General features: G+C 40.9%; 1 protein-coding gene across 1 annotated transcript in view; it reads right to left on the reverse strand.

Annotated features, from left to right (window-relative positions):
* Gabra5 (gamma-aminobutyric acid type A receptor subunit alpha5) overlaps nt 1-16,306 on the reverse strand; it is a 73,147-nt gene that overhangs the window by 48,224 nt on the left and 8,617 nt on the right. Inside the window, exons 2-4 of the mRNA XM_027925902.2 lie at nt 9,971-10,092; nt 7,376-7,443; nt 7,045-7,265 (exon numbers count right to left, since the gene is read on the reverse strand). Of these exons, the coding sequence (XP_027781703.1) occupies nt 7,045-7,265; nt 7,376-7,443; nt 9,971-10,092 (411 nt within the window). The remainder of the gene's footprint in view (nt 1-7,044; nt 7,266-7,375; nt 7,444-9,970; nt 10,093-16,306) is intronic.

The following is a 16,306-nucleotide window of genomic DNA, read 5'->3' on the forward strand; positions in this document are numbered from 1 at the left end:
TCAGCAGGGCCCTCTGGAGCAGTCTGGCCTGTTTTTTCCTCCATGCAAATGGGCATGGCGCCACCTAGTGGATATTATTTTCAGTCTGTTAGCTGAACAGAGAGTGCGCAGGTTGCTTAGGTATTATGTTACAATAGGGACAGGCAAGCAGGTTTGGGCATTTGGGCTTTATTGATGGGTGGATTCCTGTGTATGCACTTTCACCTGCTTCATGGGATTTATTTATTAATTGGGATAATGATGGCTCCAAATTCTTATGGTGTTGTGCACATTCGATGAATTTGTTTTTCTGAAGCACCTGGCTAATAACAAAGGACACAGACATTTTTGCAAATTAATGAGCTCATCAAATCAAGTGATCCTTTCTATTCAAACATAACTGAATTCCTGGACTTTTGTGTGTGTGTGCATGGCAGAGGGGTATTCTGGATCAAAGCCCAGAGCTGAGACTCTAATCAGCTTGGCTTTCAACCAAGAATGTTGGAACTTGTGGCCCTAAGCATGAAAGAGGCTCTCTCCAAGAAGGTCCCTGCTCAGGCAAGGGAGCCTGACATGTCAGCCGTGCAGAAGCTACAGCAGAAACCTGGCTTCTCTATTACTAGGACTGGATGTGTCCGCAGCCTTTGAGATACTGTAAAATACTTTGAAAGAAAGCAAAAATGTGTTGGAGATGGTCCATTTGCAAAGTATGGGGAGGTCCTTTGTGAGATGTGTGCTCAACAGTCCAAAACTATGGACTAACTGTAGAAACTGTGAAATATGATCCTCTACAATAGACCAAGAATAATTCTAGTCATGTCTTTGAACCAAATATGCAAGAAATATGTGTTTAAAATGACTTCATTTATATGCTGCAAGTACAATGTTTTAGCCAAATATAAGCTTGAATCTTTATGAAACTGGCACAAACCAAAGCACTGAGCTTGTTTGCAAAAGAGGAATTTCTCTGGGTCTCCCTTCTGAAACCCTCAAACTGAGGTTGAGCAGAGAGACAACCTCACTTAAGAAAAAGTGGTCTCATTCAGTCCATTACTGTTCATTCCTTCACAAACATGTATTTAGTTCCTCTTTATTGCCAGGTGCTGAGATTATATGGAGTACAGCTGTCTGTCAGTAGCTGCAGGGAATTGATTGCAGGACACTTAATTTTCACATTCAAAGTATCAGAAAGGAAGTAAGAGAGATAATCTCTACTCCCAAAAGTCAAATTCGTACAAATTTTACAGAGAACAATTTGAAAATATATATAAAAGATTTATCTTTTGTCCAATTCCTGGAATTGACCCAAAGCATATATCTGTGTGCTGGAATCACAATATTATTTATCAAGTAAAAAAAGGAAATAGGATGAATTTTTGTTATAGATACAGATACAGAATTTTGTTACAGATGAAATGTGATGTATCATGTTTCAGAACAAACTCTAAGACACAGAAGAATATCTTCAATACATTTTAAATAAATATCTACCTAAAGAAGTTTTCAGACATTGATACCACTTAAAAACCATAGGAGACGCTGTAGGTGTTCACACAGAAATGCACATATGTATGTATGTGTGTCTATACACAGAGACACAAGCACATGACCCACCCCCAAATATTAACATTGATTCTTGTTGGCTTTGATATCATACTTCTTGAATCATATTTGTTTCTGTCATTATAAAATAAGTGTTACCTTGAAATTTCAAGATGAGTTGGTTCACAAAAGCAGATTTTAACTGGACATTGGTGTGTATATGTATATATGCTTGTTCATACACAGACATATCAGTGTCTAGTTAAAAAAATTCTAGCTGTATGTATTCAATTCCTTCAAATACATTATCTATAAACCAAACACGTATAACAGAATTTCTTCCAAGTTAGTTTCTTGGGTTACTTTGGGTGTTGTGAATCACCAAACATAAATGTGACTATGCTACCCTCCAGTGGCCATTCGAAGAATATGCTTATTTGCTAGCTGTTCTCAAAAGAGTCTTAGACCCTATAGCTCTTCCGCATTGCCAGGAAAATAATTAATAATAAGGGAACACGAAGGGGAAAAAAAAGTGATTCTAAGAGATTAATATGAAATGATCAAGGATTCCTGGCCACTAAATGCAAGAACTTGAAGTTTAGTCATCTTAACCCCATGATCTTCTCGATACCTCCTATTTCTTCAATGTGTGGCAAATATTTGCCCATTTAATGATGAAAGTCTAAACAGAATATAAACAGATATAAGAACTTGTCTTCCTCAAAATAAAAACATCACAGAAGGAAACACCGTGCACAGAAGATGATGCAGAGTGGCATTCGATACCTGACTCTGGTGTTAGGCTACTCAGTGCTGTGTGCTCTGCTACAATGGGGAGATGGTCAACATTCTAGAACATTCACCCAGATCTTTCCCTCAGTTGGACAGAGTGAGGGTGGGCAGAACAGGTCTTCTGAGACAGACATAATCATGTGATTCTAGCGAAGCCCGCCTCCTAAGTAAGTTTGCTCTTCTGACACTGAAGACTGAGAGGCCCCTCATGGTGCATCCTCACAAGAGTTTGCACTTCTGGAGAGTGCAAAAGAAATGGAGATGAAAGACAGCCATGTCTACCAGCCATGTCTACCTGAGGTAATTACCCTGCCATAAAGTGCTTGTCTAGCAGGGAATCGGAACCCATCTACTAATGACCAAAAGTTCTATCCGGAATCAAAAGCAACTATGAAAGTTGTCCATGGTGACAATCATCCATCAATATCCTGGATGGACTAAAGCTAGTCTCTTACTCCTCCATCCCTGAAAAGGAGGCCAGGATAGAGTGACTGGGCCACCATGCCTAATGTTTGAAACTCAGCTTTGGGGACGGCTTTGTAAAATAGATCTATTTGCTGAAAGACTCTCCAGGAGTAATTGTTCAATACAGATGACTTTACAATGGTGTGAAAGTGATACGCATTTAATAGACAATATATTTAAATTTTGTATTTAGCCTTTTCCTGGGCTAGCGACATGCAGTAACACACCAGATCACAGCCTCCTGTCAGCAACAGGATCATGAGGGAAACTGACATTCCACTGTGTGCTGCGTTGCTAAGCTATGACATTTGGGGTAAGTGCATGAAGTGCATTTTCAGCTTATGTTATTTTCAGTTTACAACAAGTTTATGTAAATGTAGCCCTATTGTAAGTTTGGGAGCATCTGTACTGTAAAATGTCCTTTTGAACAAATTAATCCATAGCTGGGCACAGTCGCAGATGCCTGTAAACCCAGTGACTTCCAAGGCTGAGGCAGAAGATCACAAGTGCCAGATCAGCCTCAGTGACTTAGTGAGGCCCTGAGCAACGTAGAGAGATCCTATCTCAAAATAAAAAATAAAAATGGATAGGGGTGTGACTCAGTGGTTAAGCGCCCCTGAGTTCAATCCCCAATATCCAAAGAAAGAAATAAAGACATTAGTTCATATTAATTTTACAGAATAGTGGGTTTCATTGTGGCATATTCATATGTGGGGAGGGAGCATGGCAAACTTTAGATAGGGCAGAGAGGAGGGAGGGGAAGAGAGGGGGCTTGGGGGTAGAAAAGATGGTGTAATGAGATGGACATCAGTACCCTAAGTATATGTATAAAGACATGAATGGTGTGACTACTTTGTGTATATCCAGAGATATGAAAAATTGTGCTCTATTTGTGTAATATGAGTTGTAATGCATTCTGCTGTCATATGTAACAAATCAGAATAAATAAAATAAAAAAATAATTTGATCAATATTATTCCTCAGAACCTCCCATTCTTTCTCCACCACTCTCTTTTATGGTGCTGGGGATTGAATCCAGAGCCTCAGGTATACTAAGCACTTGCTCTACAACTGAGCTACACTTCCAGCACCGAGTGTTCTCTTTTGGAGGATCCAGTGGGAAATGTTTGTGTCTCTCTTTGGTTTTACACTGAGTAGTTGGTGAACTGTATCTTCAAACTCTGTAAAGAATGACCTATTGGTCATAGAAAATTCTTCAGAACCAATGTTGTCAACTAACTCTAGGCAAATGCCTAAGGCTGTTTGACAGGTATATTAGGATCAAATGGCATCAGCAGCTGACTTTCTCTTGGCTTCTTTTAAATCCCCTATGAAAAGAATTCCATCTTGCTAAATTGTGTGTATCTTTGAATACTCATTTAAACGACTTCTGGGGTATGATGGGAATTTTACAACACAAATCTTCTCCAGATACAATTACTCTGAAGCTACATTTTTAAAGATGATAACTGCACTATTTTTAAACATTTCTAGATATTTGTCTTAGACTAAAAGGGCATCACACAAATCCTAGTTTGTTTTACACTTTCATGTTTCATTAATTACAAAGTTTAAAGACACAAGATGTAGCTCCGTGGTTAAAGCCCTTCTCTAGCATGTGTGAGATCATGGGTTCAATCCCCTGTACCTGACACACACACACACACACACACACACACAAACTAAAGACACAATGTTATTTGAAAAATTTATCAGCTTTTATATTTCTTCCAATGTTTGACATCACAAGTAATGTCACAGCAGATACCTTTGTACATGAAGCTTAGTTCATGTTTCTAATGATTTCCTTAAGATGGAGACTAACTGGGAATCACTGGATCAGGATACCATTGGTTTTACAAGGTGTTTTTGTCAGCTTTCTGTTACTAGAACAAATACTTGAGATAAATAAACTTATACAGAGAAAAAAGGGGTTTTGGGCTCATAGTTACGGAGGTTTCAGTCCATGACTGATTGTCCCCTTTGCTTTGGTCCTGTAGTAAGGCTTCATGTGGAAAGTCTGTGGTGGAGTCAACCACTCACCTTATGCCAGGGAGTGAAAGAAAGAAAAGTAAGGATGGGGAGTGCCGCAATCCCATTCAGGGGCACACCCCCATTAACCAGAATACCTCCGGCTGGACTCCACCTCTTAAACTTTCCACTACTTCTCAGCAGGGTCACCCTAGGCATCCAGCTTTTATCACGTGCACCTTTAGAGGACATTCAAGATCCAAATTAGAGCACAAGTCCTGACAGGTGTGGCCCAGTGCTGAAGCCAGAGGCCTTGCCCGAAATGCCCCATGGTGGGGTGGGGCACTGGGACACCACTTCACGTGATTTTTAACAAGTTTGTGTTGCCCTCTCATCATTTTGGCTAAGTCAATAACATGCAGTATCACCCCCTAGCTCTAGCTTCACCACATTAAAATTCATAGCACCTTGAAGAGGAACTATTTCCAATTCCCAAATGTTGTATATGACTGAAAAAGAAAACTCATTATCAACTTTGCAGCTCATTAGCAGAATTCTCTGCATAAACAACCACTCATTACTGCCGACAAGTTGCTCCCATTCTCACCTCTCACTGACTTCCTTCTAGGCATGACACTCTGAAGAGGGTACTAAGAAATCTATCCTACATCTAATAGTGCCACATCCTTCCCATTGTCAAATATGAGCTCAGACCTGAGCTCAAATTCTCATCCCTTCACTAGCTGTGTGACCCTAGGATAATTACCAAACACTTCTGAGCCTCGCTTTCTCTGTGTGTTAAAGGTCATGGTGTCATCTGGCTGGCAGGGTTCCTGCAGGGCCGGCACAGGGTGCTCAATAAGAAGCCCCTCTCCCACCTCTTCCCCTTCTAATCGGTGGCCCTACCTCCCCACCAGATTCAGGCAGTGATACACCAATGGTAGCCTCCCAGTGTCTTCCAGAAATAAAATCGCTCATTTCATGCTGCGTTGTTTAGGCTTTGCACCTGACCCCTGTGACGGGGTGATGAGAATCAAGGACAACAATCCAATGGGGTCTATTGCATCCTACAAAAAAGACACAGGCACCCCCACAATGATCACACCGAGACAATCACCTCAACCCGGCACCCTGTGTAGACCCAGCAGACTCCTCTGCCACCACACCGGGCTCTGCTCACAGGCTGAGATTGCACTGGCTTCTCTCCATACCCTTCTTTTCCTTGGGAAGATGACCAAGACCTTATCCTCAACTCGGGCAACATTTCTTAGTTTTTCAATACACTTTGCTTCATGGAGAAGGAACTGTACAAGGACAGTGATGCTCACAACCCACACATCCATCAATGGGAAGAACATGCACAAAATCATTATAAAGAAAAGCAACGTACAAGAAAAAAGAATGAAATGCACGGGTTGTGTCTCAAGACTGCTCATCGGAGCTCCTTATGGGGTGATGACGAGAAGGAGAAAGTTCTGTTGTCAATCAGGTTTGCATGTCAAAGTGTTACTCAGAAAATACATGAGAAAATACAGCCTCCAAAGATGACAAGAGCAATATGAGTTTCCACTATGATTACTTATTTTACATACGAAGTTTAAGAGATTGTAGCAAGAGACAGGGAATTCCATAAACCTACATCTATCCGTGTGCTTTATTTATTTATTTATTTATCACTTGGCTTTGGTGACTTTTTTTACATTAAAAAAAAATTTCTGAAGCTGACTTAAGCCCACCATGGAAGCTTTGAGAAATTATAAAGGAGCCTCTCTTGATGGTCAATTTATTGATTTACTGAAGGAGAATGAATAATGCAGGGGAAAAGATGACTAATGAACATTTCAAACCAGAAATACTGAAATTTAACCTCAGCCGTGCAATGTTATCAAAGTTTATGAGAAATGGACTTTTAAAACTTGAAGAGGTTGCATGACTACAACATAAAAAAGGATTCTTTAAAGGTTTCAATGAAATTTTTATAAAATAAATTTTCCCTATCTTACATTATTATCTGGGTCACTAATTCCAAAGATGCTCTTGAACTAGAATAATTTAAAAAAAAAAGTACAAATAACTAATGGCTCTGAACCCACAGGCGCTAAAGCAAAGAACTGTCATGAGCTGTGGCATGGGAAGGGCAGAATATGAAAACACTGAAACGCACCACGCAGGCTGCAGTCCTGAAACCCATCCTCAGAGAGACTGGACCCCAGGACCTTGGGACTGGTCGGGTGACCATGTCCCTGCACTGAACCCTTGCTCGCCCAGCTTCCCCCATCCCATCCCCTCGCTCACCGCATGGTGTAGAGCAGAGTGCCATCGTCCTCCAGCCGCAGCAGCTTGTTGGGCGTGGTCATGTTATGCGCGATGGACTTCTTCCCGTTGTGGAAGAACGTGTCTGGGGTCCAGATTTTGCTGGCAAGGAGGTTGTTGAGAGGGAGGCGCTGCATGGGCCCCTTGAACCGAAGCCTTTCGTCTTTCCAGCTTTGCCGAAAAAACACATCTATAGTATATTCCTAATGCAAAGGAAGGCAACGAGGGGACATCTGAGCAGAAGAGGCCAGCGGCGGAGTTCTTGAGGGGTCTATTTAGAATGATCTATGCGGGGCCAGGCCCCGTGACCTACCATTTCCGTGTCGGACACAGGACCGAAGCTGGTGACGTAGATGTCAGTCCGCACCTGAGTGATTCGCTCTGAAACAGAGACACAGGTTGCTCCGCGCACGGACTCACCCTGCACCTCCGTCACACTGTATTTGGGCATTTACGATGTGTTTGGTAAATCTAGAGGACTGGTCAGAATACCCAGTGGAACTAAGCTGCTTCAAACTATAATGCAAATAAAATATCCATCACATAAAGAAAGCCCAGCTTGGTTGTCATTGTACTTCTGCCCCCCTGGGCTGTCTTTCTGCATAAGGGACCTGCTGAGTCCCTGGAGTGGGAGTTGGGTAGTAGCATAAACACCTGAGCTTCAGCTTCTTCCCCCATAAACCTGGAGTAAGAATGCTAACCTGCAGTGCATAACCTTGCCCCTTCCCATAAACAGTGGTTTTGAAAGAGTTGGACAATTCAGGATGGGGGAAGCCGATTCAGGGGTAGCTCCATTAAAAAAAAAAAAAAAGGAGCCACCATGTAGTCTCCAGGGAAAGGAGGAATGAGAAAATGCTCTGGGTGTGCTCTCAGAAGGGAAGACCCACTTCTCCACGGATGGCATTTGAATGGTTAGAAATTTCTATCATGTATCAGCTAAAATTATTAGAAAATACATAAAGTGATACAAGTGGTTAATAATATTGGGGAAATTTTTGTGTGTTCTCTGGGCACCACTGAGGCCCAGTAACCCCTGTGAGTACAGACCACATTCAGAATGTGCTACATCCGGTGTTAAAGGACCCCAGACTTCCTGATGATATTCTCTCCCAGCATCTCCTTGCAGTGGACATCTACTTTTATGATGTGTATTTGTACATACACAGGTGTTTGGTGCTTTGTGGTTCTGGTGCCTGTCTCTCCACTGAAACATAAGCCCCACTGCACCCTGAGATTCAGGGTAGCCCATTAAGCCCTCCTGTGTATCCTCAGGGCCCCCAACCTGCAGAGTTGTAAGGCAGGCTGCAAGAACTGAGGACAACTCAGCAGGTCTCTATGCCTTGATCTCACTGAATATGTCCAAAAGGGACAGGAGTGCTGAACACTGAGGCCTGGGAATGCCATTCAGAGGGCAGATCAGACATTGTCAAGGAGTCTTTTCCTTCCTGAAAAGGCTGAGAATGGCAATTCATGCTTTAAGTGAATCTCCCTTTAAAAATGCTAATATCAGAGAACTAAACCTTTTCCTCTAGAATGTGTTTGCCAGAGGGTGTCTACTTCACCTAATGAAGCAAGTTCAAATGCACTACATCTAAATTGGTTACAGCCAAATGCATTAAACGTGCCTGGAAACTGCACACATTCTTCACCATAAAATTAAGCTGTGCCAGTTGTGCCCTGGAAGAACAATCCATTATCAAGTTTTGTTTTGTTTTTTTATCAGTTTCTCTCAAAGCACAGTCGTCCTTCCCTTATCTGTGCTTTAACTTTCTGAAGTTTCAGCTACCCAGTGTGAGCTGAGATTCAAAAATAAATTTGAATCTCAGCTGGGGTTGTGGCTCAGTGGTAGAGCACTTGCCTAGCACATGTGAGGAACTGGGTTCCATTCTCAGCACCACATATAAATAAATGAATACAATAAAGGTCCATCAACAAATAAAAAAATATTAAATGGGAAATTCTAGAAATTAAGTAATTTGCTCTAAAATAACTTGTACTACAGTCTATTGTTATAAATTGTTATAATAGTCTTGTTATAATACATTATTGCTGTTAATCTCTTACAATACCTAACTTATAAATTAAACTTTATAATGGGTATGTATATACAGAAAAAAATCATAGTATATATAGGGTTTTGTAGAACCTACAATTGCAGGCAACTACTGGGAGTCTTGGAACATACTCCCATGGATAAGGGGAGACTATTATAAATATTATAATTATGGCCAAAGTCAAAAATCAAATTTACACCCCGTAAAGATGCAAAGAACAATACTGGACAGTGGATTCAACACTTAAGAACTGCTTCTCGAGATAAGCCAAACCCAAAATGTTTTCTCTAATATGCGGATGCTAATTCCCAATAAGGTGGAGGCACTAAAGAAGAATAGCGTTACCTTAGATTAGGTAGAGGGAAGTGATGGGAGGGGAGAGAAGGGGATGTGAGGATAGGAAAGATAGTAGAATGAAACAGACATTATTACTTTATGTATATATGTGACTACGTGACCAATGTGATTCTGCAACATGTACACTGAGAAAAATGAGAAATTATATCCCATCTATTTATATCAAAGTGCATAAATGCATTCTACTGTCTTGTATAACTAATTAAAACAAATTTTAAAATTGAAAAAATAACTGCTTCCTCACTAAGTGAATAGGACTTCTGGGGAGAAGAGTTTGCAGGGACATTTTAGGGAGACCACTTCCCCAGCACTTTGCATCTGGGAAACAATAATAAAGGATACAGGGTCCTTGGCAACCAGGAGGGAGCAACCATCTCAGGACATCCAGATGTGATGGTTCTTTCAGGGGTTGTTTGACTCACAGTAACCCAAGCTGTAGACTGTGGTTAGGTTTTTCCTGGGGCCTGGCCGGCCTCCTCCAAGAACAGCACACTTACCTCCGAGCCCAGGCCGCAGTCTGTTGTCATAGCCATCCAAGAGCCCATCCAGGATCCTTGTAAATATTGTGATGTTGTCATTGGTCTCATCTTTTCCAGAACTGGTTGGCATTTGTGAAAAGCTTTATGAAAGAGAAACAAAAGAAAAGGTTAAAACTTGTATTGTTTCTTACAAATTCTTCACAAGATAGAGAAATCCAGGTATCCTATGGCAACTTTTCTTAAAGGGGGACATTGGGGAAAGGGAGCTTCCATACCACCTAGTTACTATTTTGCTGTCATAAGCCTTAGTTCCTGAGTATCTTAAGTTCTGTTCTGGACTGAATGTGCATCACCTAGCATGACAATCAAAATCTACCATTCTTGATTCTGAGGAGCTGTTTATTACCAGTGTTTTAGCTATTTAAAAAACAAGTTAGGCACTGCACATGGACTAGCAGAATTTACTCCACTGATAGGGGATTTCATAAATTTGGTTTAAACACAGAAAATCAGGGTTCAATATCACTAGTAAGCCTTCTTCAATGAGCACTGAGGTGAGGAGGGGGATGGTGAAAAACTTTTACCCAGGTTGAAAGATAAGGCTGGTCTTACTGAGTCTTTAGTTGAATTGGGAGCATTTTGTGATGTGAATAATACAAAAATTCAAGTATTTAGTGACACAAGTGATTGAGTTTGTGATATATCTTTGGGCTTCTGCAGCCTTCAGTGCTGCCAGCTCATGGCACATTCTCTGTGTGCCCACACATCAAGAGCCAAAAAAAAAAAAAAAAAACCTAGAAGAGCAGACTGAACCTTCAGGGATGATACAAGAGGATCATTCTGAGTTTGTTCAATGGAGTGAAGTTATCCAGGCTCAAAAAGCTTATGTAGATGGAACAGATGGAAACCAGAATGATCTGCTTAGATGCAATCAATGAAAATGAGCAATTTTCAAGAACCGGATGGGACAGACACATATAGATTCTGACCTCAGTGTCTGCCCTTGAGCAGATCTGGACAAGCTAAAGAGGTTATTTTGGGGAAAAGAAGGTCTACCATCCCAAAAGACAGTAACATGACTAAAGAGCATGGTTTCCACCTCTGGTTCCTGTAGATGCTTTGAGATGTGCCAACAGCACTTGAATTACACATTGGGCTTGGCTGCAGAGCTCAGAGGACTCTGAGCTGAAAGCCAGACAGGACTCCCAGAAGTAAGCCCTTTTGGCAACTGGGAAAAGAATGCCCTATTCCTGATACTTCCCTTAAATTCTCAGCTGTGAGGTCTCAGCTGTACTTCATAATCATTGAAATTAGAGCCAAGAGCCACCATCCCTCTGTGGAGGGACACTGAAGTCAAAATCAATGTTTGCCTGCCCCACCCTGTTCTTGAAAATTGGTCATTTTCATTGATTGCATTTATACAGATCAATTCTTTACTGACCCTAAAGCTTTTCCTTTTTGAATGACACAGTAGAAAGATCACTTGATTTAATTTTTACATTGCCATTAAAACACATATAGAAGTTCTAGCAAGCTAAAATTTAATCCTGTTAGTAAAGAGCCCACAGATATTTTACTCAGTGATTCAGTATTTAAAAATATTAAATTTCCCTTTTTTCTAGCATCCATGGTAATTTCACACTTTAGAAAGACAAAAAACTAAGCCACACAAAGCTAATGCCAGAATGAAAAGTCTTCCCATCATCTTGGGTTGTGTATGAATGAATGTTATATTTGGTACTGGCTCAGTTAGTTGTGTAATGATTGGTCAAACAGATCTGGTCTCAGGGTCCACTTCTCATGGTGTTCAAATTCTAAACAGTCCAATTATTCAATTTTAGGCTATGTCCAAGTGCCTAGTATTTAGAAGGTACTTGCTGCCTCTTTAACATACAAATATACACCAGTAAAAAGAAAAGCAAATTCTTTCTGTATTCATGGATTCATTTTCTGCTGTTTCAGTTATCTGAGGTCAACCGCTGGCAAAAATAGTAAATGGAAAATTCCAGAAATAGACAAATCATAAGTTTTCAATTATGTGCCATTCTGAGTAGCATGATGCAATGTCATGTCAACCCACCCAGTATCTGAACCATCACTTTTTCCAATGTATCCTGCTGTATATAATATCTGCCCATTAATCTTAATAATGGCCCCAAAGTCCTAGAGAAGAGATGTTGGCAATTTAATTGCTGTATAGTATTATAATTGTCCTATTTTATTATTAGTTATTATTTTTTATCTCATATTGTGCCTAATTCATAAATTAAACTTTATCATAAATATGTAGATATAGGGAAAAAACATCATACATATAGGATTTGATACTATCCTCAGTTTCAGGCATCGGCTGGAGTATTGGCATGTATTTCCTGCATTTAGGGGAGAAGTACTACATCTTAATGTTTCAAGGAAATTTTTCTAAGCTATTCCATTATCCACTGTGAAATATTCTTAAATTACATTAGATCTGAATAGCCCTGGCTGTTAAGAGACAAAGACTTGCCTACATTATTGACCATTCTGAGGCTAGATCTGTAGAGATGTCTTTTGAGTGCCACTCTCCTTGGCTTTGTCCAAGAGGAAAGACAAACGTTTACTGGTCCACTAGTTTCAGGGAATCACCATTCCACCCTGAATTTCACTTCACAAATACCTAAATCATATCTGATAGCAACAGGATAGGATTAAGAATTCCAAAGCTCAGCTTTCACTTACTCGCCAAAACAAGAACAAAACAAAAAAAACAGAGTTTAAATATGCACATAATCATACTTTTTCTTGGAGAAAGAGCTGTAGTTAACCCTGTCTTGCCATAATTACTCCTTGTATTTATCTGTGGGCCTGCATATGTTAGAAGCCCTGGCTGAGGACCTGCAGGGTTTTTCCTTCACTGTATTAACTAAAGATAGGTGCTGAAGTAAGGAACAGATTATTCCAAAACTCCCTGAAAATGCCTCCTAGGATAGGAGCAATATCATTTTATTGTTTGTTTGCTTTTTGTTTTTTCCATGAACAATTGGAAAGCTCTCCACATCCATAGATCAACCTCAAAAATGATTCAGCCACAGAATATAGTTATGAAATACACCACGTTGACAGCCCTGAAGAGAAAGACTCTTGCTTGATCCTGAACACAAATGCTGTGTTTTCTTAGCCCCAGGCACTGTTGTCCCTTCAGGAGAAGCTCACAGATGTCAGGGGAACTTGCTGGTGCTTCTACCAAGCTGCACAACCTGTAAGAGCTTCTTCTAGGATTAAGAGTAACCTCAGCTTGCTTTGTTCCATTTGGGCTCAGGGAAAGTACTTGAAAAACAAAATAACAGAGACATCCTGGGCTCTGCCATCAGTGAGTAACACCGAACACAGCAGCATGTAATGAGTGAGCCCTCCCACACTCCCCCTTCCCATTGAACACTCACTCCCGTTAAGGTCCAAGGGCAGGCTTGGTCCACTGGCATTCCCATTCAGCTTTTGTTAGCCATACTGAATGCAAACCAGGAGCTCTGCTCACCTTTGGGTCCACCCTGAGTGTATTCCTGCCTCAAGGAGAAGCTAAAGGCTCTGCTCTTTGGGGAGTAGATTTTTGTAAGATGTTATTTATTTAATGGTCTTCAACATAAAAGGAATACTTGAAAATTTGGGTGACTAACACTTGATTTTAATGAGAGTTAATTAGTTAGGTTCTCTTGAAATATGAACTATTTCCTTATATTTGCATATACTCTCTTCAAAACTGTCATATTTACTCCATGTTTTCAGTTCTAATATTTTCAGATTATTGATCTTTCAGAAAAGAATAGTGTCATATCTTGGTACCCATGGGGGACTGGTTCCTGGACTCCTTTTATGGAAACCCAAATCCATAGATGTTCAAGACCTTTATATAAAATGGTGCTATATTTGCATATAACCTGTGCATCTCATCCTACGCACTTTAAATCATCTCTAATTTAATTATAACACCTAATACAATGAAAATGCTATCTAAATAGTTATGTTGTATTATTTAGGAAATAAAGATGAAGGAAAAGTCTGGATATGATCAATACAGATGAAGTTTTTCATCAGTATTTTCAATCTGAGATTGGTTGAATTCACAGACACAGAATCCATGGATATGAAGGGTCCACCATGAAAAACCCATCCTTCCTGTTAAAAAAAAATCCCATTTTTTTTTTACATTTCTTTGTGTAAGTATTACTAGTCTATACAAAAGATATAAGGAATAGATTCCTAAACTTTATGGTGATTTGAAATGAAGACTAGAGATGTAGCTCAGTGGTAGATTACTTTCCAAGCTTGTCTTAGATCCTGGCTCAATCCCCAATACTACTGGAAAAAAAGAAAATGGAACAGCAGGAGGAGGTGAATGAGGTGGTGGTGGTGGAGGAGGAGGAGGAGGAAGAAGAGGAGAAGAAGATGGAGAAGATATAGAAATGAGGTCAAGGGCCTCATATTGTAGCCTGAGAAAGATACTGGTTGCAGGATCAGCAGGGACAGGAGTAAGGTGCTGAAGAGCCATGGAAATCCCCGGGGTTTCTTAAAAGGCTATACCATGGCACCCAGCCTAATGTGAACTTCTGGGTCATTTATAGACTTTTGATGAAGTGGAGTGGGGAGCTGGTATCCATGAAATTTGATCCACTAATGGGTTTATTTCACCAGCAAAGTGCTTAAGAAAAATAAATTGTTCAGGAAGGGTAAACCTTTGCCAGCTTCTCACCTCTCCCTGTTGTCCCATACCTGGCCTTTTTGAAATTTTGATTTTGAGACTCTTGCATTAGCTTCTTCCTGACTTCTTGGCTCTGGAAACTTAGTTTTAATTGATCCAGGAGAAAACAGGCATCAGTAACTTTTAATCCCTCTCCCTGCCACCACCCTTGTGACCCTCCTGTGCAGCCAAGGTGGAAAGTGAGTGCTCTGAGGCTAAGCTAGAAACAGAAAACTGCCTTGTGAACCAACTGCCAACAGGACTCCAATGGCCTCCGAGATTCTCTCTCCTCCATTACATCTTCAGAGAGGCCCTGATTGGGCTCGGTACTTATTCCAGCTCTATGACTACTGAGTCCACCATGTGCCAGGTGTTGTGGAGAGAACTAGGGACCCGAAAATGACCTACAGGACATGAGTGTTTTCTGCAAGAACCTTTTGTGTTCCTGGATGTTTTCAGTAGAATATGGTAGGAATCCAGTGTCACTATGCAAGATGTTACAGGAACACAAGGGAGAGAAGATTCAACCTTTGCCTAGGTTCAGGGGAGAGGAAAATGAACCTGAAGCTTTAAGAATGAAGACTGTCTCTTATGTCAAGGAAAGGGGTGCAGAAGGGAATTGTCAACAGTGACCCTGAAAAAAGAAACTGTAAAAAAAGAAACATACCCTCTGCAAAGAGGGTGAGAACTCTGCTGAAAAGGGCAACATGAGGATTAGCTCAGTGTAGAGTTCTTGCCTAAGATGATCCAGGCCCTCGGTTCCACCGTCAGCACCACAAAAGCCCGCAATTGGTGGGCAGGTAGGCACACACTAAACCATGACCTCTGTATGCCATGCTATACATCTAGGTTCTTCCTGGGGGTGATAGGGCCCCTAAGCACTTTCCTGGAGCACTTGGGCAGCTTACAAATGACAGATGTGTACAAGGCAAGACCGGAGGCACAGAGATCAGTTACTCAAGCCATGGTAGTGGATAAAAGAGGTGGGATGAATGAATATCATCAGCTGGATTTTTCCCTTCCATCCCTTCTTTTTTCCTTCCTTCTTCCCTTTCTTCTCTCCCTCCCTCATTACTCCCTCCCACCACCACTACCTTGTTTTTTTTTTTTAGATGAGGTCTTATATGTTTCCCAGACTGGCCAGAAATTCCCGAGCTCAAGAGATTCTCCCACCTCGCTGTTCACATGGCTGGGACTGTAGGTACATGCCACCAAACCCAGCTCATCAGCTGAATTTCTGACTGGGGGGTGAGGGAGAAGGAGGGGTCTAAATATTAGGACTGGAAGTGCAGAGGAAGCTTACTCCTAAATAAGCCAACTACCAACACAGGGTGAACTCTGCTGCAGAATTCACTCATTACAGTCAGCCTCCATATCTGCAGGCTCCACATACTCAGATTCAAGCAACCACTGATGGAAAATGTTCAGGAAAAAAAATGGCAACTATACCAAACATATACCAAACTTTCCCCCCTTTTCATTATTTCCTGAACTACACAGTATAACAATTATTCAAATAGAATTTACTTTGTATAAGTAACCTAGAGATGGTTTAAAGTATACAAGAAGGTATGCATATTATGCCATTTTATGTAAGGGTCTTAGCATGGTGGATTGGGGTATTAAGGGGGGATCCTGGA

The sequence above is a fragment of the Marmota flaviventris genome, chromosome 2 (assembly GCF_047511675.1).
Source record: "Marmota flaviventris isolate mMarFla1 chromosome 2, mMarFla1.hap1, whole genome shotgun sequence".
Classification (NCBI taxonomy): domain Eukaryota; kingdom Metazoa; phylum Chordata; class Mammalia; order Rodentia; family Sciuridae; genus Marmota; species Marmota flaviventris.